Here is a 27,063-nt window from a genome sequence, read left to right as displayed (position 1 = left end):
TCGCTTGTTAAGCCGTTGCTAAGTCTAGTATATTTGTTCGGTTGAGCGTTACGAAGGAAGCGGAAGATATATGCAGTTGTGCGAGTCAGTCGCTTCCAATCGCGGAAATTGTTCACTGGAAACTCCACTTTTATTGATGTGTAGTGAGTGTGTATGTTGACTCGTAACTCTTCGGAAGTTTCGGCAGTTTCAGCGGGTGTAGCGGGCCATTCGTCTTGTCGTCGCCAAAGAAATTCGGGACCTTGAAACCATCTACTCTGATTAACAAAGGAAGGACGTCGTTGCCACTTGGTTCCGTCATCTGCTACGTTCCATTTAGTAGAAACCCATTTCCAATCCGATGCGTTCGTCAGATCTAAAATCTCACTAACGCGAGCAGCCACAAATTGGCTGTACTTACGGTGATCTGCGCATATCCAAGATAGAGCGTTTCTTGAATCTGTCCAGAAGGCGCATCGAGATACTTTGAAATCTAGTCCTTGTATGACAGAATTCGCTTATCTGGCACCAATGAGCGCTGCTTGCAGCTCCAATCTAGGAATGGTGGTATATTTGAGTGGAGCTACACGGGTCTTTGCGGTAACTAACGAACATTCCACTGTGTCGGTATTCTCGAAACGTAGATACGCCACGGCTGCCATGCCATTTTCGCTGGCATCAACGAAGGTGTGTAGTTGTATTGCTGTTTGTTTATCTATTGATATTTTGCGCCTATAGCATCGCGGTATTTCCAAATGCTCGATGTCAGGTAGAAGTTTCAGCCACGACTGCCATTTATCAAAGCACCTTTGATCAATCTTCTCGTCCCATCCAACGCCTGTGCGCCAGATTTCTTGATATAATACCTTTAGGTACATGAGGTAATGAGAAATTAGGCCCAATGGATCGTAGATGGACATCATGATGCGCAGTACTTCGCGCTTCGTGGGAAAACACTTGCCGCCCAACAGATCTTTTCCAAACCTCGTCCAATTCAACTTATAGGTGAAACAGTCAGACTTCGTGCACCACCACATGCCAAGCACTTTCTCAGTCGCTAAGGCTGACGATAGCTCGAGGCTTTTCTCAGTAGCTTGATCGCCACAAAGTGCATTTAGAACTGCTGGCGAGTTAGACATCCAATTCCGAATTTCAAATCCACCGCTTTTGTGAACAAACCAGACAGACCTTGCCAGCTCGATTGCTTCCTGTTCCGTTTCACTACTACTCAGCATATCGTCGACGTACGTGCAACGTATGATTGCTCTCGCAGCAGCAGGATACTGATTATAAAATCGTTCTGCATTCATGTTTTTTACGAATTGCGCGGTTGCTGGAGAACAGGAAGCACCGAAGGTCATAACCTGCATAACGAACGTACTGGGTTCCTCAGGTTCCACTTCATCCCGCAGGAAAAAACGCTGGCTATGTTGATCTTCTTTGCTCATAGCTACCTGGTGGAACATTTCGCGTATGTCTCCACATATCGCGAAGCGTCTCGCTCGAAAATTGTAGAGAACGTGTACCAACGGTGTAAGCAGATCTGGACCAGTGAGCAAAGCAGAATTCAGCGATATTTCACATGGCGTAGCTGCTGCATCCCAGACGAGTCTGATCTTCCCCGGCTTATTCGGGTTTGTTACCGGAAAGAACGGTAAATACCAGGTGCGTTCGTGAGTTTCTGCCAGTTCGTCGGTGGTCAACTTACGTACATAGCCTTTAGCAATGTAGTCTATAAGTTTCTCTTTAACTAACCGTGCCAGATCAGGATCCTTGGCCAATCGCCGTTCAAGATGGTTGAAACGTTTTTGCGCCATTGCTTTATTGTCAGGTAATCTCACATTATCGTGCTTCCAGAGCAGTCCTGTTTCATACCTGTCTCCGTTGAAATGAGTGCGCTCTCGTAAGAGGCTTAACGCACGATCATCTTCGAGGGAACGAACCTGCTTAGACGGTGACATGATGCCAAGACTTTCCAATGAGAAATACTCCTTCATGGCATGGTTCATATCCATGTCAGTAATCTGTTCGGTCTCATTTTCACAGCAGGAAACATGATACGTATAGTGAACCATGTTCATAGGCTGATCACTTGGAGCCCCTCCGTAGATTGTCCATCCGAGATTAGTTTTAACAGCTATCGGATCACCTGGTTTGCCTTCACGACTTTTCCGTACAAGTGTAGCATTCGCGTGTTGAACACCTATTAGAAGACGTGGCCGAACATCTCGATAAGATTGCACTGGAACTCTTTTCAAATAATTGTATTCCGTCTGTAACTGTTCCAGGTTGAGCGTTTGATACGGCAATTGAAGTTCTTTCACTGTCCGAACGTCCTCAAAAAGGAATCGTTTTCCTCTCAAACCAGAGATTTGGAATTTAACGCTGTGTGAATCATCTTCCGAACGGTGCATGCCTCCGGTCCATTTGAGGCATAATGGGCGGCGTTCACCAGAGAGATTTAACTCCTTCGCCAGCTCCTCATCCATAAAGGTCTTCGAGGATCCATCGTCCAGAAAGGCATAGCAATGCATCACAGTTCCATTACCGTAAATCACGACCGGAATGTACCGGAACAAAATAGAGCTTGAACAAGACTGATGGGTGTTACACGACTGCTCTTCACTCTTCGGCTTACTAATCGGTGACGTATCTGCATTCAGCGCTTTGTGTAGCAAGGGATGATGCTTGTAGGTACATCCATTTACTCCACATTCCTTTGATTCACATCCTCCGTTGTGCTGCTTCAAACATTTACGACAGACTCTAGCCTCTCGGATGGCTGCCCATCTTCCGTCATATGACAAATCCAGAAACCTTTTACACTTTGCGAATGAAGCGCAAATCCCTTTGCATACCATACACTGGTACACAGGCGTTTTTTGCTTGGAAGCACCGGATGCTTGTTGGCCTTCTTTCTTCCAATTCTGCTGGTCGATATGGGCATTCAAGAAAGCTTTTGGCTTTTTGCGAGAATCGTGATATTGGGTGGTTTCCTGATTCCTAACTGGTTCAGCTACCAAACAAGCATCCTCAGCCATGTCATAAATCCATTTACTGAAACCTGCTAACGTAATTTTTCGCAAGCATCTAGTATGTCTGGCCCATTCTAGCTTCATCGTGACTGGAAGTTTGCCAATCAGGTCGTTTATCAAGGATGAATCTCGCTTAAGCTCGTTTTGGCCACACGCATCGATTGTAGCTTCAAGGTTTTGTACCGACAGAGCAAAATCAATCATTTTATTCAGTGTGTCCGGTTTTACCGGAGGCATTGCCAAAATTTTCTCCTTTAACGACTGAACCACAAACCTTGGCTGGCCAAATCTCAATTTAAGTGCACCCATTGCTCTATTCACTGTCGACGGATGAAGTAGAAAGCTCTTTACTGCGGCGAATGCATCTCCCTTTAGACAACTTCTTAGACGAATCATATTCTCATCGTTGGTGTACCCGCACATTTGCGTTGTACTCTCAAAAGTGGAAAAGAAAATTGGCCACTCTTCTGGATTCCCGGAGAATATGGGCAGATCTCTGGCAACAACTTGGCGGGCCGCGAGCTGGTTTCGAGTCAGGCTGAAATTCAGCTGATTACCACGGGTACCAATTTTCTTCTCCTGCATTCGTGGGACAGTTTTAGGAGTCGAACGTTGCGTTGGATCAAAATCCTTGTCACTGGATGGTGGATCTTGTGGCTCTTTCTCGTCGGTATCTTTTTCCATATCAGTCCCAAGATAGTCTTCGTTTGAATCCGCCGTCTCGTCTGTATTATTATCTACTCCGTCGCGTAGCCAATCCTCCACCTTGGAAACACCATCTACTGAGCCGGTTTTACCATCTTCATCTTCAAGTTCCGCTAACTCTTGTAGAACGCTGTATTTTTTGTCAATCAGCTTCTTTTTCTCTTCCAGTAGCGACTTCTCTGCATCTAGCTTACGCAGCTGTAACTCTAGTTGAAGTCTAGTAGATTTTCTTGACGTATACGACATCACTGATATCGACTCTGGAGACTTAGGCTGTTGATTACTCTCCTCCTGTTGTTTGCACTGTTTCACGGAATCTGATTGTTTCTTCGTGAATCCATCTACCGCTGTATCTCCCTTCACGGAAGTTGAAGCCTTTTTGTCCACTTTCTCCGCCTTCGATCGCTTGGATACTCGTTTCCTCACAACCGTAACACACTTCAAACACCGCCACGATCTATCCTCAACTCGATCGTCGACACCCACGCAATCGAAATGATGCCAACCATCACAGACATCGCACTGTACCATTTGATTAGTATCAACCGATTCACACGTTTGACAATTGTAACCAATCGTTTCAGTTACTACTCTACGAGAGCCGCGTGTTGGCGCCGATTTGCCTTTGACAGAGGGTAGCTTCTTATTCCCATTAGCTTTTATATCATTATATTTGCAATTGTCGAGAAGGGGGGTTTCTTTCGCGCTTAATGCTTTATTAGCTGAGCTCTTACCTTCAACTTCCATGTCGTCTATAGCAGGTCCTGGATCAGACATCCTTCCTGATTCGAATAAAACGAATTTAAAGATTTGTTACTTGCGTCTCGCGGTAACAAGAAAGACCGTAGATGATTTTCAAATTCGTAGCGACGTTTATTCGTTCGAAGTTTAGCCGCTTTAAATTCCTGCATGTATATATATAACTTAGAATTAATGCATGTTTAGTTTAAATTTTACAATTATTTCATTACGTTTTAGTGCATATACACGTCTTTCGCCCTTTTGAATCCTTAGCTTGTCGTAACCTGCCTGCTCAAAATCCCGATCAAATCCAACCGTACTACTGAACGTTCAGTCGCTCCGTACTATTAGGTTAAGTTTTAGCACGTTAGATTCTAAATGCATATATGATCAATGTTTAGCCAATTAGTTACTGATAATAATTATAACAATGATAATAATAATAATAATAATAATACCTTCGATTACGGTTCAGTTCAGTTAAATCAAGAGTATTATGTATGAAGCTCAAATCACTTAATCCGAAAGAAATTAACACGAAATTTCACACGAGCACGTCTTGCTCATTATACTATCACTTTTTCTCTTCTTTTTCGCCTACCAGTTTCTTTATTTCCCGTTTCGAGCTTGCAGTATGACATTTGTATAATCGTTAAGCCGGGTTGCCATTTATTCGCTGATATCGACACCAAGGGGTTTCGGTGACAACTGCTATGTAACCCGAAAAGCGTAAGAGGTGGAGCTTGTGTGACTTACTGAGGGTTGGCAGACAAGTTCTCAGTAACGAATATTTGATTTGATCCAGCGGCATATCATCCACAATGAAACAGGAAATATAAATTTGCGTCAAGTTATTTGAATCATTATACTTATTGAAAGCGTGCACGTCTTCAATATTTTGGGTTTTAGAACATCTAAATACCAAATAATATTCATATTTTCATTGCCGTCATATGAAATTTAAAGCTAAAAAGTCGAAATGTGTTCAGATAGATTTATTTTATGATCAATATTAGTTTTTCATATACCAAAGTTAAAACAGTTGACAAATTTTTAAGGTAGCGCTTCGCCGTGGTCAGGTCGAAGCAAGACAACTCACTGCTTCCTCTTGCTTTGTCGCCGAAATTTCACCCTAAATTGCAAATTTCTAAAATACTAACCCGATTCACGAAAAATCAAAAACATACGATTGTAGGTAAATGATTTTACTATGCATTTGGCGAAAAATATCAGTTAGAAAGCTTTTCTTTCGCGAGATTTCGTGCGAGTTTTGTTAAAATTTGGTTTTCTTTTTTCCTTTTCTCGCTATAAACAACTCGCATATGTAGGGATGTGCTACGTTTTCAACAAAGCGTCAAAGCTAGTAGCGATGAAAATCATTACTGATTTCTGGTTCTACTGAAACATGAATAGAAATTATTTTACAAAGTAGTAACACTTACTTACATTTTCTACTCATCTATATTCAACGTTTACGCAGAGAGAACGGACAACGAAAACAAAAGAAATGTTGTTAGCGTCTACCGCATGTAGCATTTTGCACACCCCAATGCATGCGTTGACATTGTGTGCGTGCGAAAGAATAAGGAAAAACTCATTTATTTTTATAACTCGCACGAAATCTTTCGATAAAAATGTTTATCAGGCACAATTTATATACGAATCGATAGAAAAATTTATTATCTAGAATCGTATGTTCTTGGAATTTCCGTTTTCTTCCCCGTTTTCTCACAATTTTGGGTAAAGTGCGTGAAACCCCGGGATAGGCAGCGAACTCCCGTGACCACGGCGAAGCGCTACCTTAAATTGAATGAATATTTCATTTACTGGTCCTAATGGTAGCCAATTGCATAAGGTTTTCCATGCATAAACTGCCGTGACAACGCTTTCAAATATTCCATCTGAAAAAGAGAATGTACTTCCAAAAAAGAAACAAGTTTGCTTCTCACAGACTCAACTTTACCCAATTTCTTTGAACTGATGCAATTTTTTACTTATTCTACTAATTGATTTAATATTAGTGTCCGAAAAAATGTCCGGAAGCTTTCAAACGCCACTGTATTTGCATTTCTTTGTTGAATCACAACGAATACGGTAACTGATATGAAATCATAACCTAACTTTGTCTTGTAGTGTGTCACTCTTTCATTGTCACAATTTGTTACAGTGACCAGTTGGTAACCAAAAACAGTCAATGCGAACATGTCGTAAGAGTTAGGTTATCGAAAAGTTACGTCGAAACTAATTGTAAATTAGTATGATGAGATCCCAAGTAGCAAATGTAACTTATTGAAATTTCAAGAGGTTTTACAATTGTTTATTGTATCAGCATTCTGATTTCGTTCAGTGTAGAACTACTTCAATTTTAAGGACTTGAATTTAGTGTGTAACACTACAACTATATCAGACCCTGTCAGCTTGGAGCGAAGTCAATCTTCAGTTCAGCAACGCCATCGCACGGCATCACATTCAACATATCATGTCAATTGTATGGGTGCGCAACCCTGCTATTTTGGCGCGCACGAATTTGACATTTTTCTCCCATACTTCTATGTATAAGATTCGATGCGGGCTCGTCTGGGGGCGACATGCTCGCAAAAAAGGATGTTGCCAATGATTTGTTCGGGAAATGTAAGAGCTCGATATCTTGTTAATATGATCTCTTTGACTATATACAACAAAATGCGATCTGAATATATTATCAGAAAGAGTGGGTCTCTATAACTATAACAATTGTTCAACCTATCAAAAAATTTCCAAATGGCTGTCATAATTGTATCAAACACAATATATGCCGAAATGGTTATATAGCTCTTGTGAAGAAAAAATAGTGAAATAATGGTCTTCGCCAAATGGCCAAAAAGTGATAAGCCGAATTGAAAACCTTGCAGTATAAAATATTTTGCTGCCGAGTCCGCATAGTCTTGGCTACCTCATAAAATTTTGGGTCAGTGTGTGCAGTTTTCTTAATTTTTAGAAAAACAATGATAAGAAATTCAAAACTTGCTAAAAAGTTGTGCCAGATTTTTCTGCTTAAAATGAACGCAAAACTTTCAGACATGACAATATCATCATAAAAGTTGCAGAAATGCAGCATTACTTACGCAATGAAAACAAAAATCTATCTGAAAACTTGTAAACTTGGTGCACCGAAACAAAATGTGACAATAAAAAAGTGATACTACAAAATAAAGTTAAATAATGATTGTGTATCGGTTACCGTATTCGTTGTGATGCAGGCATGAGGGGCGTGTAGAAGAGAGAAGTGACACAGGCTGTTTTGTTTTGTGTTCTGTTTTCGATGACATAACAATTTGAAACTTGATGCTTCCTTGTTTCTGTAGGTAATGTTTTTATTTTATGTAGGTTTCTAGGTTTTCGTTGAAGGGTGCTTTTACGGGTTTTTGTTAAGTGCGTGTGGTCTGGGGTGTGTGGAAGACTTAGTCTTACATATTCAGATTACATGGTCTGGGATGTGTGATGAGATTTAGTCTTAAAGGTTCACATTACACCAGTTAATGAAATGTTCATTAAATTTCAAAAACTGCATTTTTATTCATTGCGTTTGGTTAACTGCTTTGATATATCAAATACTAATAATAATCACAAAAAGACTCTATCTGAACACATTTAGACTTTTTAGCTCTAAAATTCATATGACGGGAATAAAAACAAGAACTTTATTTTGTATGTCGATGTTCTAAAACACAAAATATATAAAGCGCGTACATTTTCAATAAGTACAATGAACAACTTTACCATAAATATCGAATAGCACGTAGATTTCGATCTTTGGTCATAAATGTTGAATGGGAAAGACATCAACAAATTGTAACTTGACACAAACTATTTTCTGTTTCATTGTGACTAATGTGCGCGGTGGGCCAAATCAAATATTCGTTACTGAGAGCTTGTTTGGAGCTCCGCCTCTTACACTTTCCAGGTTACATAGAAGTTACAATTCACGTTGCAATGTCTTCAACTTGTTCCATGAATTGGTTTCATATAATTTACTGTAATTGTAGTGTAATAACGTGTGCTACTTGGGTACTTTGGTAGTTTATCAAAACATCAATATGATTAAAATCGTCTGGAAAGGTGTAATGTTGTTGTTGCAATGTTTGGTAGCTTTCTTATACATGTTTTATACACCATCCCGATCACACTCATTAAAAAGAATAGCTTGTTGTTTTCGCCGGAATCGATGTGCAATCATTAAAACACGTACATTCCAAGGAGCTTGAAAATTTCAGGCGTACGAAGACATGTTTCACCATAAAAATGCAGTTAGTTGTCGATTTTCTATGTACAAAAACATAAAAGATCATGTGCAATATGTTTGTATTACGAGCAGTTGTATTGAAAATCAAATGTGAAACATTCATTAGAAATTATGTTTGCTATGTTTTTGTAAACATCAATTTAATTCTTGTTTGCATCACATAGTAGTTTCCACAAGTTTCACAATTGTTTTTCGTTGATTTTATTATTGAATTTCTAATGGGATTAATGCATGAGTTTTTGTATCAGTTTCACAATCATTGTGAATAAATATTCGTATCAACGGTAGAACTTAAAGATATGTTGCACAACACAGAAAAAGTGCGCTTTGTCTATGACACAACAGTTACCAGAGTAGTGATATAAACTAATGTAATAAATTTCACAATCAGTATAAAAATACACAACAGCAACTTCACGTGCTACTTGGGTATGAATTCGTTACATTATTTTGAATTCATTGTCACCATCATAATACTCATTAATTTTATTTTTTTATGAACAAGTTACAGGTGCTACTGGAATAGTGATACACAATGTAATCGTCAATATTATTCGAAACATAATCATCGTGCACGATCCGTCTGATGTTCGAATTTACTGCGATAGCACAATTCTGCTCTTCGGACTCATATCCGCACGGTGTTTTAGCTACCTTGGACATTTCGAGCTCGCGACATTCTCGAAAGCCGTGACGTATGTCGTTTACGATTTGTTCGAAAAATATGAGAGCTGGACATATTGATAAGAGTATTTGCTATATGCCCGTTGGAAGTCGTAGATGCTATATTCTATTATTCCTATCGAGATTAGTCTATATAGAGATACATATTTGCAGTATAACATTATCACCAATAAATATCCTCACAAACAACCAATCCTGGAAAGTGGATTTCGTTCAGGAAGCATATTATTAGCCTAGCAATGCTACTCGGGTTCTAAAATTGAAATCAAATCAACCGACTAACATGTTAACAAAAATTTACCCATTTTATTCAAAATCGACTGTAAAATGAAACATCTTTTTGTGGCTAAAATCTGAGATTGATTATATGAAAATAATAAAACTAACAAAACCATTGCAACATTAGATAAAGTTGCCAGTTAAGAACTTTTTTGTGATTTTCACATATCAATCCTGAATATAAAAAGAGGTAGGCTAACTCAGGCATGGCAAAAACACGGATCCGTTCTGCACGGTACTCACCATCACTCGTGAGCACACCACCAGGAGTATTGAATGCTACACTCAGAAAAATAGTATGGTAACTGTTACTATATAGAGGGCCAACTTGACCATGAGCGTATAGTGGTTTTCAGGCGACTATGAAATCAGATGATTTCAACAATAGTCAAGTTCATGTTTACTATGAATGGTATCGGCTCTAGAATAGTAATATTGAACAGTGTATTGTATGAATAACTAATACGATTGAGATGGTTAGCCTAACCATGACCGAACATTTTTTTTACATTGTAGTTTTTGCTATAACCAGAGTCATGGTATTTTTGACAATTCACTTCTAGTTATTTTGAAACTAAAAGCAGTGGTTGATTCAACAATGCTGAAGATCAGCAAAACATGAGCTAATGTTGAAAAGTTTTATGAATTTAAATTCTGAAATAAGAACAACAAAATAATTTCAATAAACTCTATTTTATTTTCGCATCAAATCAAATGATAAAATACCTGGTGAAATATTGCTGAGCATTGCTTGATAGCATTAGTTGATCCAAGGCTCTGTCCGGTGGAGTTTTTCCTGAAGCAGGAATTGGCAGTAGGAAAGAAATTATTAGCCAAGTCCAGATGCAAACCTCGATACCCACCTGCGATTTTCCGTCGGATTCAAGCGAATTTAATCCGGGAATCAAATGATAATCTTCCTTTTCATCAATCGCTTGATGTTGTTTCTACAGCGACCGATAATGAATAATAAACCGCATACGAGATGTTGATTTCACTGGAAAACATAACCGTTGCTGGAAAAATTGTTGAAAAATTGAATTTCAACGACGGAAACTAGTAAGGTTACAAGCTTTACCTACCTGCAAGACCTACCAAAGTACACAGTCACAATATAGAATATTTTGTTCAAATCCATCACTGATGTGTTACCCATGTACGAAATTTTCTGCTAAATTGTAACTTTATGTGACAGTAACAGTACACCCGTTCATTGACAATTTGTATAGTCAGCACAAATGTAATACATAGTAGATTGAAAAACACTATACGATAATGTGCTTACTACATAAATTCTGTTGATATGGACTACATGAATAGTATTTTCAAACTTCATAATCGTCTTTTAAACCATGTATCTATTTATGGTAACATTATTATATTGTGAACATATTTACTAGTAGCAATAACTATTTCGCTTCATCAAGGCTCGAGAGCAATTTCACCTTACTAGAAATTGTGATTGTAACTATTTGTTCTTATATTTGAGATGGATTTGAGGATGACCATGCCAGAAAAGTCATAAATACAAATAGTTTAGTCAAGTCGTAGTCTTTGTTGTCTAGTAATTTATACAATACAAATAGTGAATAGTCATATATCATTATTGTTGACACTTTTTAAGCGTATAGTTGAAATGACAATGAAAAACAGGTTACGGTTACTATGGTTCTTTTCTTAGTGTACGCTTCGTGCCCGTGTTGAAAAACACACACCGAACGCAGTAGAAAAAGCACCCGTAGCGGTGGTCGTGTAATTGTCAACCACCGGTGCTTGGATTTTCGGACAGCACTGAAGTCGAGTGTTCCTGACTTCGGCAAACACCGAAGCCGAGTGTTTCCGATTTTGCCATATACGTTGCTTGTACTATAAGCACCTATAGCGCCACGGTATGACGAAAAATGCGTTTGAATGATTAATTCTTTTTTCATCAATACGCGTCTGATTGAATTCAATTGATTGACAATATAACCAACGCATGGGTGCTCTTCGGTGCCTTCGCGAAATTGAAAACATTCGGCTCCGGTGTTTAACGAAACTGAAAACACGCTGTTTCGGTGTATGCCGAAGCTTGAAACATCAGCGCCGAAAATAAAACAGCGCCACGAGCAGCGTTGCCAGGTTGCCAGATTTGTCTGGCAAATGCCAGATTTTCCTCGTTTCGCCAGACACTCAAACTAACCAGATCTTTTGCCAGATTTTTCTAATTTTCCCAGACTTTTCATTTTTCCCAAGATTTAGTCAGATCTTACTAGATCTTCACGGTTTTGGCCTCTATACGATAGGTGGGGAGACCTTTTTTTTTGCTCACTGAAAATGAAGCCCGGCAAAAATTTCCTTGTATATAGTGAGACCCAGACAAATCCAGAAAAATTTTTGAGTTTTGACAGATGTTTGAGAAAATAACCTGGCAACTCTGGCCACGAGCACCGTGGCTTCGGATATTCGTTTCGTGTTTCTCTTTGTGCACTGGCACGCAATGGCATTCTCAATACCCGCGGTGGCGGTGGTTATATGAAGCACGCAGTGCAGTGCAGTGTTTGGACATGCCTGGGCTAACTTGTTCATTCAACGAACTAAATATTGACGATCTGTTTGTATGCCCACTTGTACGCGGCGGGCCGATTTCCGCCCAGACGGCTGGCTATGTCTGGCAACAATGCAACAACCGTTTCCGGCAGAGAATTTCGCCTAGCGGTTATTAACGGTTCTTTTCTGTCCGAATCTTGCCATACAAGATTGGCAGAACCGGTTTGAATCGGTTGTACTTTTTAAGCGTCTTGGTTTTATTTTTTCAATAAAACATACATATGAAAGGCAATAAGTTACTGCCCTTCATATATACTAATCATGGAAAATGTTATTGCCAATCTCATTTACCTCGTCTCAAGATTCGTTTTTTGTACGTATATGCGGGATTGACGAATATCAAATGAAGTCGAATAAAAAAAAAAGAAAAAAGAAAGAGGAGGGAAATAAATAAGACACGCACGGCGAGATAATGACGCAATTTCACCTGGACAATTTTGACAGCAGCCGGAATGCAGCCAGCCTTCTGACGGTTGCCAGAATTCCTCACAAGCGGGTGGGACCTAGGGGTATTATTATTTGAATTTGTTATAAACGCATATAATCAATTGTCGACAATATTTCGAAAGGGTGTATAAAAATAAGAAAAAACTAAGCCAGTTGTCTTATCTTGTCTTAGATATATACTGCATTGGTGTGCGTAACAGAAACGTCAAACTGCTCAATTGTCTGATGACGGACCGATATTATGCTTTATCGGTTTGAATGATCGGACTGATACGGTTCGACAAAACTTACTGGATTGGAGTTGAAATGGAAAAATCATTTCATTTGAGTAACTTTGTGTATTATTATGTGTGCTAACATAGATAAGAGTGTAGATATGAACGTCACTTGACAGCTCTGAGCTCACACAGAAATACCTGCTCATATTATAGGGAGTTAGGGACGAGTGTTGAATAGTAATAATATTACGTGGCGCCGCAAATTGTTTATTTCTTGAGTGTAAAATGAAGAAATTTAACATTCTCGGCTCATTGCTACTTCTAGTGATTTTTTTCAATATAAGCTATGCTTATTTTATTACTGTTGACGCTCATTCCGAGGAATGCTTCTTTGATAGAGCTGAATCCGGAACAAAATTAGGTAAGGCTGCCAATCCAAACAGATTCCGAGATTTTGTAATTGTTTTTTATTAAGGCCTAATGTTTGAAACCGTTGAGGGTGGATTTCTTGATATTGAGGTGCGTATTACGGGGCCAGACCAGAAAGTTATTTATCAAGGCGAAAAGGAATCATCCGGAAAGTACACGTTCTCCGCCTACGAAACCGGCGTCTATCACTATTGTTTCAGTAACAAGATGTCAACATTAACACCGAAGGTAAGAGAAAACTTCTGCATCATATATACTTCACAAAAGATATTTCGATCTGGCAGGTTGTTATGTTTTCGATGGAAATCGGTGAAGCACCAAAAGGAACCATTGGAGCAGTAAACGAAGGAGAAGTGGGTCATACTAAACTAGAAGATATGATCAAAGAGTTATCCGGAACACTCACCAGTATTAAGCATGAACAGGATTATATGCACGTAAGATAAACTCAGCACTGCAACTCGTTCTAGCTGATCAACATTTTTTGGTTTTAGGTAAGGGATCGAATTCATCGTACGATTAATGAGAGCACAAATTCACGAGTTGTGATGTGGTCTGTATTCGAAGCACTCGTGTTAGTGGTAATGACAGTCGGTCAAGTGTACTACCTCAAACGATTTTTCGAAGTGAAGCGTGTAGTATAAAAGGAGGACTGGTACAAAAATGTGTGCAGAATCTTTTCCCTAGTTGTATTTTATTTTCACTGTGTTGTAAAATAAAACGGTTCATTTGTGAGTCCTAACAAAATCAATTGCAATAACTCATTTTCACCTGTAATTTGATGTTTCAAATTCAGAAGATGTTCTTCAGTTTCTCTTAGCTTCAATAAATACTTTGTTCATATTTTATGTAACGGTTTCAGTCCAAGAATATCAAAGCACTTTCCGAGAACCCGTGAAGTTGCTTCACAAAGCAATACGCGTCCAGTGTTGATTTTGACGATTTCTCCTGCAAATAATTTTTTTTTCTATAGAATTTTTTTTAATATCTATCGGTTGATGTACAAACCTTGTTTGTTCTTTTCGATACAATAACATGTGTCATAAAACTCAGTAAAGGTTGTGCTGACGTCGTAAACAAATTCACATAGATGGTGTAAACAAAGGTTCTTGGATATAAGTTTCATGACGTCGGTAAATTTGAGAAGAACTTTTACTAGCTTCCACTCTTTTTCATGCTCGACACTTATTTCGTTTGAAGCAATCACCTTCTCAATATTATTCGCAAAATCTCCGCCACAATTACGAGCTATCGAACGAATTCGAGTGTAGGAATATAACAGGTAAACTGCTGTATTACCCTTGTCTTCCAACATCTAAAATTATTTGTTTTCATTAGACATCTTAATCGATGTTTTGACAAAAGTTATACTCACCTTATCAAAAGAAAAGATATATTCATTGTTTCGATTATGTGATAAATCTGCATACTTAATACAACCATACGCGACAGATTCCTGCGCTGCTTTTAACTCGTCTGAGGAAAGAACCTTGTCTCGTCCCTTTTCCAATAGTTTGTTCAAAGATCGTTTCAGTCCTTCATCTAACAATTCTATTAATCTTACGGTGTCGCCTGAACGTGTTTTGAATTTTTTTCCATCTTCTCCAAGTACCACGCCAAACCCAACATGATCAACACGGTGCATGTTCAAATCTAAAATCCCAGCACGTCGTGCACATGAATACAATGTCTGAAAATGCGTAGCTTGGCCTGCATCAGTCACATAGATTAACCAATCACCTTTCTCTTCTTGCAATCGTTGTTTTATAGCGGCCATATCAGAAGTATCGTAAGTGAAACCACCGTCTGACTTGACAATTGTCAGCGGAATCCCATCTCGATCTTCTCCCCACATTATTTTACGTCCTTCGTCCTCTTCCAGAAAACCAGCATCAGAAAGCTCCCGAACAATATTTTCCATACGTTTCTGGTAGAACGATTCTCCCCGCTCTATGAGCGTAACATCTAAACGATCATATATTTTTTGGAACTCTTTCCTTGATACATCACAAATCATCGTCCACGCCTTCAACGAGTCGGTTTTACCGCTTTGCAACTGTACCACGCAGGAATACGCGCGTTTTTTGAATTCTTCGTCCGAGTCGAAACGTGTCTTGCTTTCCTTGTAGAATGCCTGTAGATCGCCGATCGGAGGAGACACATTTAAATAATTCGGAAATTTGTCCTGTAGATGCGCAATCAACATGCCAAATTGAGTTCCCCAATCACCAACATGGTTCAGACGAAGAACATCATGACCAAGAAATTCCAAAAAACGGCTAATCGACTCACCGATGATTGTAGACCGCAAATGACCTACGTGCATTTCTTTTGCGATATTCGGAGATGAAAAATCTACAATGACACGTTTTTTGTCGTAATATGGAGGTCTTACACCTTGCTTTAGAATTGACATAATAGCCGCTACACCATAACTTTTGTCTAAATAAACGTTCACGTAGCCCGCTCCAGCAATTTCGACTTTGCTTATAGCTGCAGATTTTGGTAGAGACTCCATAATTTTATTGGCGACATCACGTGGACTAATTTTAATATTCTGTGCTTTTAATTTCTGTACCAGCTGCATTGCATTATTGCACTGATAATCGCCAAATTTTGGAGAGCTTGAAGCTGTAATAACCGTAGCAACTTCGTTGCACACCAGAGGAAATGATTTTGATATTGCTTTTGTGAATAAATCGGTAAGATGATCTAGAATAGAAATAGGTTCGTCGACCATGCTTCTTGAGGATTGTTCTTCGACGGCGATTGCCTTCAATAAGGTAATGTTGAAATTTTATTGTAATTGAATTGATAATTTGGTACATACCCTGTTTAAAATTATCAAACGATATTTTAGTTTCGAGTTTTGAACTTCTAGTTCTTCTAGTTGTGGGTTGTTTTCCTCTAAATTAATGTTGTTCTGGGTATCATTTATTGCTTTTTGTAGCAATCGAATTTCGTCTTCCTTTGAAGTCGGCATGATGAATTGAGGTTAATTTACGAATTTTATAGTATTAAATTTTTATATTAGGCACTTACCAATTTTTGGAGTCTCATTAATTGAGTTTGAACACTCTGTAACATTATTCAAAATATAGCTCCACACTTCTAAAATAATAATTAGTAATACGAGAGCAATCGTGTCGTGTACGATTTTGAGTTTCTTCTATACACGCTTAAAAAAGTTACTCAGAGTTTGAGCACTAGTTACTCAATTTCAAATGATACATGGAAACGTCCAAAATTTAGGATATGCTCTAAGGGCATATTCAGTAGTGTAGTAGTTCTAGATGCATAATTTATGTCAGTTTTAAAATTTATATCTAGAAATTATAACAAAATAAACTGGCAGCCCCAACAGCGTTTTATCTGTGTTTCAAATATAGAAAAAATAGAACGGCAATGTATACCAGTTTTAAATTTGACAGTAGAACTGGTCGAATAAATAAAACTAAAACGGTTTGCTGGGGATACGTTTGTTTCAGTTTCATTTACATTATAAACCACCCATATGAATCTTGCAGCTGCTGAATTTGCTCTAAGACAAGACCTGACAACTGGGGGGGCTGCTTTTGTTCCAAAAATGGACCAGTTTCTGATTGGCTGATTTTGATGTTGCTTCCCGCACAATGTGAAAAGAAAAAACTTTTGCAGGGTACGCGAGCAATGATGCCAAGTATAAAGAAAAGTAGAAAACAAGTTTATTAAAATGTATAATTTTAGCTCACCAATGCAAATGAAAACTTTCAGAGAATGTTTCACTTTTTTTTCAATCTCATTTGTAATAAATGTTTATAGTGGCAGCACTATGTAATTAAAATCGTTTTTCTTTTTGTGAATTAAAGTGTAACCAAAAAAGATTTGTTAAATTAGTGTAAACTCGAAAGTGCGTTTAGTTTTACGAGAAGAATGAACTGTTGTGTTCCACATTGTGGTCACACTAAGCATTTCTATCCAAACTTGACTTTTTCTGGTTTCTTAAAGATCCGGTAATACGTCAACAATGGATTCGATTTCGCGTTCAACATGAGATATTTCGTGTTTTGTCATCAACGCTCAATTAATTGTTTTAAGCATTAATATATAATAAAAAAATGCATCCACAAAACATTTTTCATGTTTATTTAAAATCAAAAACCGAGTTTAAAAATTTAAATTTAATAAAAAATTTTCTCTTACCATAGAGTTATTAAAAAATCTGTAAATATGGCTACACTGTAGCCGATACGTTTGTATTTATTCCACAGGGCGAAAATGACGAGAAGAATAATTCGGAAGGAAGAATAAGAAGCCAGCTGTCAGGTCTTGTCTTACACGCAGAGAAATTGAGCATGTTTAAAATAACAAAACAGTTAGTTGTTTTTTTAAATTTGATTTATATTCATTTCAATCTAGAATATGATTGTTTCAAACCAATTTCTCCCTTCAACAAAAACAATGATCTCTGTTTGATTTGAATCAAAATTATGGTCCAACCAAACCAAAAATATAATTGTTCCGAATGAGTTTATTGTTGAAATAAACTAACAATTTTTTACATGTCAACCAAAGTTGAATTAATGTTACCGGCAGTGTTCTCGTTGACTCAATCCTGCTAAACCTTCACATCTAGAAAAAACTTGGTTCAATTTATCTATGGTATTATTTGTGTAATGATACAACTAAGTTTACTGTTTAAATGAACCGTGTTAGTTTTATTACATGTAAACCAGAACAATTTTTTCTCGCGCGTATACACCATTATTGACATTATTGTCTCCCACGGAAGAAGTTTGTACGCGTTTCATAAGTAAAAATTGATCTGCTTCTTTCATGGCCTAAGGGTACAAGTGTATGTATTGACGATAAAGTATATTTTAAAAATATGTATAACATTACATAACACATTTTCTTTACCAAAAATATTTGATGCAGGTTCTCTATATTGGTCGGACTGATAGAGCACCGAATCGTTTGGATGCTATAAAAATTAAGAAACAGGGCTTTACAATTACATACAATGGTATGTGAATAATTCGATCGTGTAGCAACGGGAATGACGAAGCGTCTTAAAAATTTCAAAATTAAAAATAATTGTTTTCTAGAAATTTTTAAACCAATATAAATCGAAATAAAAGTAGTTTTAAATATAACCTTGTAAATTAGTTTGAAAGAAATCATTTTATTTTTAAAAACAAACAAAAATGTATGATTTCAACAAACAAAAGCGTTAGTTGAAATAGCTAAATTTAAGGTAATTTATTTCAACTAAAAAGTTTGTAAATTTAAAGCGCAACAATTCTTAACTTTATCTAAGGTTCGTTCATTCGTAACAAATTTTTCAAATTGAATTCACTGTGAAATTGTTTGTCAAGAAATTGACAGGAACGCACAAGTGAAATATTTGTTGTTTTTATCAAATTGTCGTTTGAAACAAACTAACACACTGAGTAAAATTGATTATCATGTTTTGTAGTTTCAAGCAGCAATATTATTTATATCAAACCAGATTTTCTTTTGTCACTATTTTAACAAAAAAAATCGTTGCGTGAAACCCAAATTTGGTTATATTTACAATTTTTTTTCTCTGCGTGTAGGATATGCTTACTTGTGGCTGCTCAGCAGAGAAGCCAGATCTGCAGATTTGTCTGTAAATTTACAGATTTCGTACATAGTGCATAGACATTTTTTGTTGTGAAGACTTTTGCAGACTTTCAAAAATCGAGTTTTTTGCAGACTTTCGTCCAAATTTACAGACTTCTGTAATTGTCGCGACCTTTTTTGTTTGCTCGCTAAATCAGTTTAGTGTATCATAATTTATAGAGAAAAGGCTGCTAGCAAGACATATTTGCTGACTGCAGATTTTTTTTTTCAGATATACAGACTTTTCCAACCTTGTCAAAAGATATTTGAAATTTTTACCTGGCATCTCTGCTGCTCAGTGGAACAAAATGGTGTTCTGTCAAAATTGATAGGATTCTGAGAGCAAATTCATTTATTTATTCTTACTGGTATACGCTGCCGTTCTATTTTTTGTATTTTTGAAACAAAACCAAAACGCTGCTGGGGCTGCCAGTTTTTCTAGTTATAATTTTCAGATTTAAATTTTAAAACTGGCATAAATTATGCATCTAGAACTGGAACACTCCTGAACATACCTTGATGAAAGTGTCACAGACACCCGTTGCACATTGGCCAACTTTTTCTTTATACAACTACTCAACTTTTGGGTAGGTATGGTTTCTGCAAAAATTGAATCGCTGGTACCCAATTTTGCAAAAACCATAACTACATGGTAAAATAGATGCACCTAGAAATAAATACTTCATTCAGTAAAAACCATTCAAGCGAAGAGGTTGTGTTTCGATTGTACTGGCTCGTGAGTTAACGGCTGCTACCGAGACAATTCTAAGCTTCAGGTAGTTAAACTGCCCATAGCAAACGCAATATTCGGGGCGTTTCCCGACTGGAAAGCTAGCAACGAAGGCCATCCCGTTCATACGCACAGAGGTGTAGAGACACAGAGGTGCGAGAGCATAGAAGTGACGAGTCACAGAGGTGCCATCGCATAAAGGTGCGAAGACGAAGGGGTGCAAAGGCACAGAGGTGCTAAAGCAACCCAGTGCTGATCTACCAGGTACCAGAATTTGTACGCTGCGTAGGATCAAAAGAGACGGCATATATCGCGAGGTGCTACACTGCAAGCATCGCATTTGATCGCCACCAAGAGCAAAAGCACTGTACCTGGGGTCAGGTACAGCAAGTGCAGTGGTGTTCACAACGACGGCAGAGCAACTGAGATAGCAGTAAACGACAGAAGACTGCCAATTGGAAACAGCAAAAGACTGCCAATTGGAAATCGTTGGAAGAGCTTCACGTCGTTCTTCACGATAAAGGAACAGAGACATCAGCTACAAGGTAGATTTAATTTAATTTATTTTTTATTTCTTATATCTGAAATTTTACTAAACATAAGTTTTTATTTTGGTATTATTAATTTACAAAAAAATTTAATGTAATGGATGATCTTATGGAAGATCATCCGAATCCGATTCCGGATACTAGTAAGAGTTTAAATACTCCGAGGGCTAAACATTATCCACAGGGTACCACTGGGCCATGGATAGTCTATCTTCGAAAAAAAGAAAAGATTTTAAATTTGATGCAAATTACAAAGGATTTGACATCACATTTCTCTGAAGTTAAAGAAATCTGTAAGGTTAATAGAGATAAAATTCGAGTTGTAGTTAACGACTTGAAACAGGCAAACGATATTGTAACCTGTAAATTATTTGCTATTGAATATCGAGTTTACATTCCATCGAAGGAGGTAGAAATTGACGGTGTTGTGACTGAAGCAAGTCTGACAGCAGATGATTTACTTAAAAATGGAGTTGGCCGTTTTAAAAACTCCATGCTTGAGGGAGTTAAGATACTCGAGTGCAAACAATTGTACTCAGCATCTATTGTCGATGGAAAAAAGTCTTATCGTCCCTCAGATTCGTTTCGCGTAACATTTGCCGGATCTGCATTGCCTAGCCATGTCTATATCGATAAAATTCGTCTTCCTGTTCGGCTTTTCGTACCGCATGTTATGAATTGCACGAACTGTAAAAAATTCGGACATACAGCTACTTACTGTAGTAATAAGTCCAAATGTATCAAATGTCAAGGGCCTCATAAGGATAATCTTTGCGATAAAGATGTTGAAAAATGTGTTTATTGTGGGGAAAGCCCTCATGATGATCTTTCAGTGTGCGCTGCATTTAAGCTGCGTAAAGACAAAATGAAGCTTTCTTTAAAAGCACGGTCTAAGCGCACATATGCAGAAATGCTCAAAACGGTCATACATGTCTCCCCTTTGGAAACCGAAAACGGTTTTTCAAATCTTGCGGAGCCAGAGGAATCTGACTCTGACGGAAATAGTGAAGATACCTCGTTTGTCACTCCTCAAGGGTCTGTTAAGAGGAGATTAACAAACCACAAAATACCAAAAAAGACACCTAAAATTATACCTTCAAAAAAAGATCCCCGTGTTAAAGCTAAAAAGCCAAATTTAAAACCAAAAACTGTGCCTCCTGGTTTTTCAAATTCACAAACCAATCCAGGAACTAGCTCAAGAAAAGACAATAATCCAGTGGGCTCCATTTCACATTCACCAACAGGATTACTGAAATTTTCGGAAATTGTAGAATGGATTTTCGCTGCATTCAATATTTCTGAACCTCTAAAGACCATCATAACAGCATTCCTTCCAATAGCTAGAACTTTTTTGAAACAGTTATCAGCTCAATGGCCAGCTCTTACAGGTTTTGTATCATTTGATGGATAATTTATCATCCGCCGCAAATGATTCAATCACTGTCCTGCAGTGGAATTGTCGAAGCATCATGCCAAAACTTGATTCATTTAAAGTTTTGTTGCATAGTCAAAAATGTGATGTATTTGCTTTGTGCGAAACATGGCTTACATCAAACATAGCCTTAAATTTTAATGACTTTAACATTATACGTCTCGACAGAGACTCCCCGTATGGTGGAGTGCTTTTAGGAATTAAGAAATGTTATTCCTTTTATAGATTAAACATTCCTTCGATTTCTAGTATAGAAGTTGTTGCTTGTCAAATAAACATTAAAGGAAAGGACATTTGCATTGCTTCGGTATATATTCCTCCAAGAGCTCAAGTTGGACAACGACAGCTTAATGAAATTGTCGAAGCCCTTCCTGCTCCACGTTTGATTTTAGGAGATTTCAATTCGCACGGAATGATGTGGGGTTCCGTTTACAATGATAGCAGATCATCTCTAATATATAATATTTGCGACAATTTTAGCATGACGGTACTAAATATGGGTAGCATGACACGGATCCCAAGACCTCCTGCACGTCCAAGTGCATTAGATTTATCTCTTTGTTCGACTTCAATTCGACTAGATTGCACCTGGAAAGTATTTCCTGATTTACATGGTAGCGATCATTTACCAATCATCATCTCAATTAGCAGTAACAAAGGCATTGCTAATTCAGTTAATATTCCATATGATTTGACAAAAAATATTGACTGGATTAAATACCAAAGTAATATTTCAAGTGTCTTAACTTCAATGGAAGAGCTTCCCCCACTTGAAGAATATGACTTCCTCGTTTGTTCGATTCTGGAGGCCGCAGAACAAGCGCAAACCAAACGATTTCTTGGTCCATCGTCTAACAGAAGACCTCCAAATCCTTGGTGGGACAAAGAGTGCTCAGATGCTAAACACGCGAAACAAAATGCTTTCAAGACGTTTTTAAAACGAGGAGGAGGAACTCCTCAGAATTTTGAAAAATTCTTGGTTTTAGAAACCAAGTACAAGAACATACTTCGGGTTAAGAAATGCAGCTATTGGAGACATTTTGTGGAAGGTTTGTCAAGAGAAACCTCAATGAGCACTCTTTGGAATACGGCCAGACGAATGAGGAATCGTAACGTAGGAAATGAGAGTGAGGAGTACTCGAATCGATGGATATTTGATTTTGCGAGGAAAGTTTGTCCAGATTCCGTTCCTACGCATAGCATTGTTAGGGAGTCTTCTTCAAATGATGATTCCATTGATAGCCCCTTTTCAATGATGGAATTTTCCATAGCACTCATGTCTTGTAACAATAACGCTCCTGGATTGGACAGAATTAAATTCAACTTGGTGAAGAATCTGCCCGACCTCGCAAAAAGACGTTTGTTGGAATTGTTCAACAAGTTTCTTGAGCAAAATATTGTTCCACCTGACTGGAGACAAGTGAAAGTTATCGCCATTCAAAAGCCGGGGAAACCAGCTTCCAATCACAACTCATATAGACCCATTGCGATGTTGTCCTGCATCAGAAAATTGTTCGAAAAAATTATTCTACGACGTCTCGACACTTGGGTCGAGACGAACGGTTTGTTGTCAGATACTCAGTTTGGCTTCCGTAGAAATAAAGGGACGAATGATTGCCTTGCATTACTTTCGTCTGACATCCAAATTGCCTTCGCTCAAAAGCAACAAATGGCATCTGTATTTTTAGACATTAAAGGAGCATTTGATTCAGTTTCCATTGATGTTCTTTCAGACAAGCTCCACCAACATGGACTCCCAGCGGTTATAAATAATTATTTGCACAACCTTTTGTCAGAGAAACGCATGCATTTTTCACATGGCGATTTGGCAACAATCAGAATTAGCTACATGGGTCTCCCGCAAGGCTCATGCCTCAGTCCGCTCCTCTATAATTTTTACGTGAATGACATTGACAGCTGTCTAGTAACCCCATGTACACTAAGACAATTGGCAGATGATGGCGTGGTTTCAGTTACTGGATCCAAAGCTATTGATCTGCAAAAACCATTGCAAGATACCTTAGATAAATTGTCCGTTTGGGCTGTTCATCTTGGTATCGAATTCTCTGCGGAGAAAACAGAGCTGGTCGTCTTTTCAAAAAAGCATGATCCCGCGCAACTTCAGCTTCATATGATGGGAAGAATAATCGAACAGGTTTTGACTTTCAAATACCTCGGGGTGTGGTTTGATTCCAAATGCACGTGGGGAGGACACATTAGGTATCTGATAACGAAATGCCAACAAAGAGTAAATTTTCTTCGAACAATAACAGGGTCTTGGTGGGGTGCTCATCCGCAAGATCTAATAAAATTGTATCAGACAACGATACTTTCAGTGATGGAATATGGATGCGTTTGTTTTCGTTCCGCTGCAAATTCTCATATTATCAAACTTGAGCGAATTCAGTACCGTTGTTTGCGAATTGCTTTAGGCTGCATGCATTCGACACATACAATGAGTCTTGAAGTTCTGGCGGGAGTTCTTCCATTAAAAGATCGATTTTGGGAGCTTTCATCACGCCTGCTAATAAGATGTGATGTGCTGAATCCCATGGTAATTAATAATTTCGAACGACTAGTCGAGCTTCGATCTCAAACAAAATTCATGACAGTATATTTTAACCATATGTCACAGGAAATCAACCCTTCAAGATATATTCCTATCCGTGTCAGCCTCCTAAATGTACCTGACTCAACTTTATTTTTCGACACATCCATGCAGCGCGAAGTGCGTGGAATCCCGGACCACCTACGCTCTATGGAAATCCCAAAAATATTTTCAAGTAAGTTCAGGCATATTAACTCTGAGAAAATGTTTTACACGGACGGATCGCGAATGGAAGAAGCGACAGGGTTTGGTATGTTCAACAATAATGTTTCGGCCTCATTCAAGCTTCAAGAACCTGCATCTGTTTATATAGCAGAGTTAGCAGCAGTTCATTATAGCTTGAATGTAATCGTCACATTATCTCCAAACCATTATTTCCTCTTCACAGATAGTCTGAGTGCAATTGAAGCCATTCGCTCAAACGCTGCTGGCAAAAATGAACCGTTTTTCTTGGGTAAAATAAAACAGTGTCTGAACGACATATTGAATAATAATTATCTAATCACAATAGTTTGGGTTCCGGCTCATTGCTCCATTCCAGGCAATGAAAGAGCCGATATTTTAGCCAAACGTGGTGCTATTGAGGGTGAAATTTATGAGAGACCGATTGCTTTCAACGAATTCTATAGCGCGTCTCGCCAAAGAACACTTGCCAGCTGGCAAGCTTCTTGGGATAAAGATGATCTGGGTCGGTGGATGCACTCAATTATTCCTAAAATATCGACAAAGGCATGGTTCAGGGGACTGGATGTGAGTAGAGATTTCATTCGTGTGATGTCCAGACTCATGTCCAATCACTACACGTTAGATGCACATCTCCTTCGAATTGGACTTTCCGAGACTAATCATTGTGCTTGCGGCGAAGGTTACCGCGATATTGACCATGTTGTTTGGACATGCGTGGAGTTTCGTGATGTCAGATCTCAACTAATAAATTCCTTGCGTACCCAAGGTAGACTATCCAATGTCCCAGTTCGCGACATTCTTGCTTGTCGTGACCTTCCATACATGAAACTTCTTTATCATTTCATTAAATCCATTGGAGTTCCAATTTAAATTTTATTTTATGTTAAACTGTTTTCTCTTCCATGAGTTCAACCAATAGCCAACTATAGGATATTGAATATAAGTGGTGAACTGATACAAACAATCCTGAAATAGTTATAAGATCATGTACAAAATAAATGTATTTTATTTAATGTAATTTAAAATAGCAACTCGCTTGATAAAAACAGTGTTTAGATTAACTAATGAGTACCAACATACTAATATGATATTCGAAATGTATTAGGTTTAAACTACTATGTATTGTGGATGCCACGGCGAAGAAAAACTTATGTATATTGCCTATGAAATAAACGTATTTATGAAAAAAAAAAAAAAAAAAAATAAATACTTCTGTAGTACTGAGAAAGTTAGCAGAAAAATTATCAAAAATTGGATAAATTTTACAGGAAAATAAAAAAAAAAATTAAAAATATCTCAATAATTTACCTAGACTTTGAGTTTGTGTACTATTGTTGGATTTTAAGTACAATGCACCCAGGATCAAATAAAAGTGCACAAAGAAATCATTTTCACTATATATACCCACTCACTACTAACTTTTCATTAAATAATCGTTATTGATTCGGCTACGACCAAAGCCTGTGCTACTGAGGAATGTTAGTTATTAATCGTTGGTGTAACGAATCCGATAGTTTTGCTAAATTTAATAAATTTGTTTTTTTTTTGCATTCGCAAAATAATTTAAAAATTAAATTAAAATACTAACCTGTACAGAAATTTTATTGTGGCCATTTTTCATTGATAACCACGACAATGGCTACAAGCGCAGTAAAATTTTCAATTAAGGTAGCGCTTCGCCGTGGTCACGGGAGTTCGCTGCCTATCCCGGGGTTTCACGCACTTTACCCAAAATTGTGAGAAAACGGGAAAGAAAACAGAAATTCCAAGAACATACGATTCTAGATAATTAATTTTTCTATCGATTCGTATATAAATTGTGCCTGATAAACGTTTTTATCGAAAGATTTCGTGCGAGGTTTGAAAATTGAATGAGTTTTTCCTTATTCTTTCGCACGCACACAATGTCAACGCATGCATTGGGGTGTGTAAAATGCCACATGCGGTAGACGCTAAGAACATTTCTTTTGTTTTCGTTGTCCGTTCTCTCTGCGTAAACGTTGAATATAGATGAGTAGAAAATGTAACTAAGTGTTACTACTTTGTAAAATAATTTCTATTCATGTTTCAGTAGAACCAGAAATCAGTAATGATTTTCATCGCTACTAGCTTTGACGCTTTGTTGAAAACATAGCACATCCCTACATATGCGAGTTGTTTATAGCGAGAAAAGGAAAAAAGAAAACAAAATGTTTAACAAAACTCGCACGAAATCTCGCGAAAGAAAAGCTTTCTAGCTGGTATTTTTCGCCAAATGCATAGTAAGATCATTTACCTACAATCGTATGTTTTTGATTTTTCGTGAATCGGGCTAGTATTGGAGAAATTTGCAATTTCGCGTGAAATTTCGGCGACAAAGCAAGAGGAAGCAGTGAGTTGTCTCGCTTCGACCTGACCACGGCGAAGCGCTACCTTAAAAAGCGCGGCTTACTGAAATACGGACGAATATGTTGTGTCAGTTTAGCTTTGATGTTGTCACTGAAATGGTCTTGGCAGCCTTTTGGAGGCCATGGCAACCCATTTGATGGAAAATATTTGTAAGAGCT

At 37.9% G+C, this 27,063-nt stretch overlaps 3 protein-coding genes across 3 annotated transcripts; 1 reads left to right on the top strand and 2 right to left on the bottom strand.

Annotated features, from left to right (window-relative positions):
* Positions 1-497: 497 nt before the first annotated feature.
* LOC131433959 (uncharacterized) lies at positions 498-4,250 on the bottom strand. Its single transcript, XM_058600579.1, has one exon. It carries the CDS (start codon positions 4,248-4,250, stop codon positions 498-500), a length of 3,753 nt encoding a protein of 1,250 aa, XP_058456562.1.
* Positions 4,251-13,127: 8,877 nt separating this feature from the next.
* LOC131436526 (transmembrane emp24 domain-containing protein 2) lies at positions 13,128-14,135 on the top strand. Its single transcript, XM_058605275.1, has 4 exons — positions 13,128-13,380; positions 13,435-13,616; positions 13,673-13,825; positions 13,883-14,135. The coding sequence occupies exons 1-4, from the start codon at positions 13,245-13,247 to the stop codon at positions 14,030-14,032; spliced, it is 621 nt and encodes a 206-aa protein (XP_058461258.1). The 5' UTR covers positions 13,128-13,244; the 3' UTR covers positions 14,033-14,135.
* Positions 14,053-16,582, bottom strand: LOC131436525 (probable arginine--tRNA ligase, cytoplasmic). Its single transcript, XM_058605274.1, has 5 exons — positions 16,431-16,582; positions 16,219-16,356; positions 14,764-16,161; positions 14,397-14,703; positions 14,053-14,336 (listed from the first exon to the last, which is right to left on the bottom strand). Exons 1-5 carry the CDS (start codon positions 16,473-16,475, stop codon positions 14,227-14,229), a joined length of 1,998 nt encoding a protein of 665 aa, XP_058461257.1. The 5' UTR covers positions 16,476-16,582; the 3' UTR covers positions 14,053-14,226.
* Positions 16,583-27,063: the final 10,481 nt, after the last annotated feature.

Source organism: Malaya genurostris, chromosome 3, assembly GCF_030247185.1.
Source record: "Malaya genurostris strain Urasoe2022 chromosome 3, Malgen_1.1, whole genome shotgun sequence".
NCBI classification, from domain to species: domain Eukaryota; kingdom Metazoa; phylum Arthropoda; class Insecta; order Diptera; family Culicidae; genus Malaya; species Malaya genurostris.
Note: the sequence above shows the minus strand (reverse complement) of the source record. Positions and strands in the feature narration are given on the sequence as shown.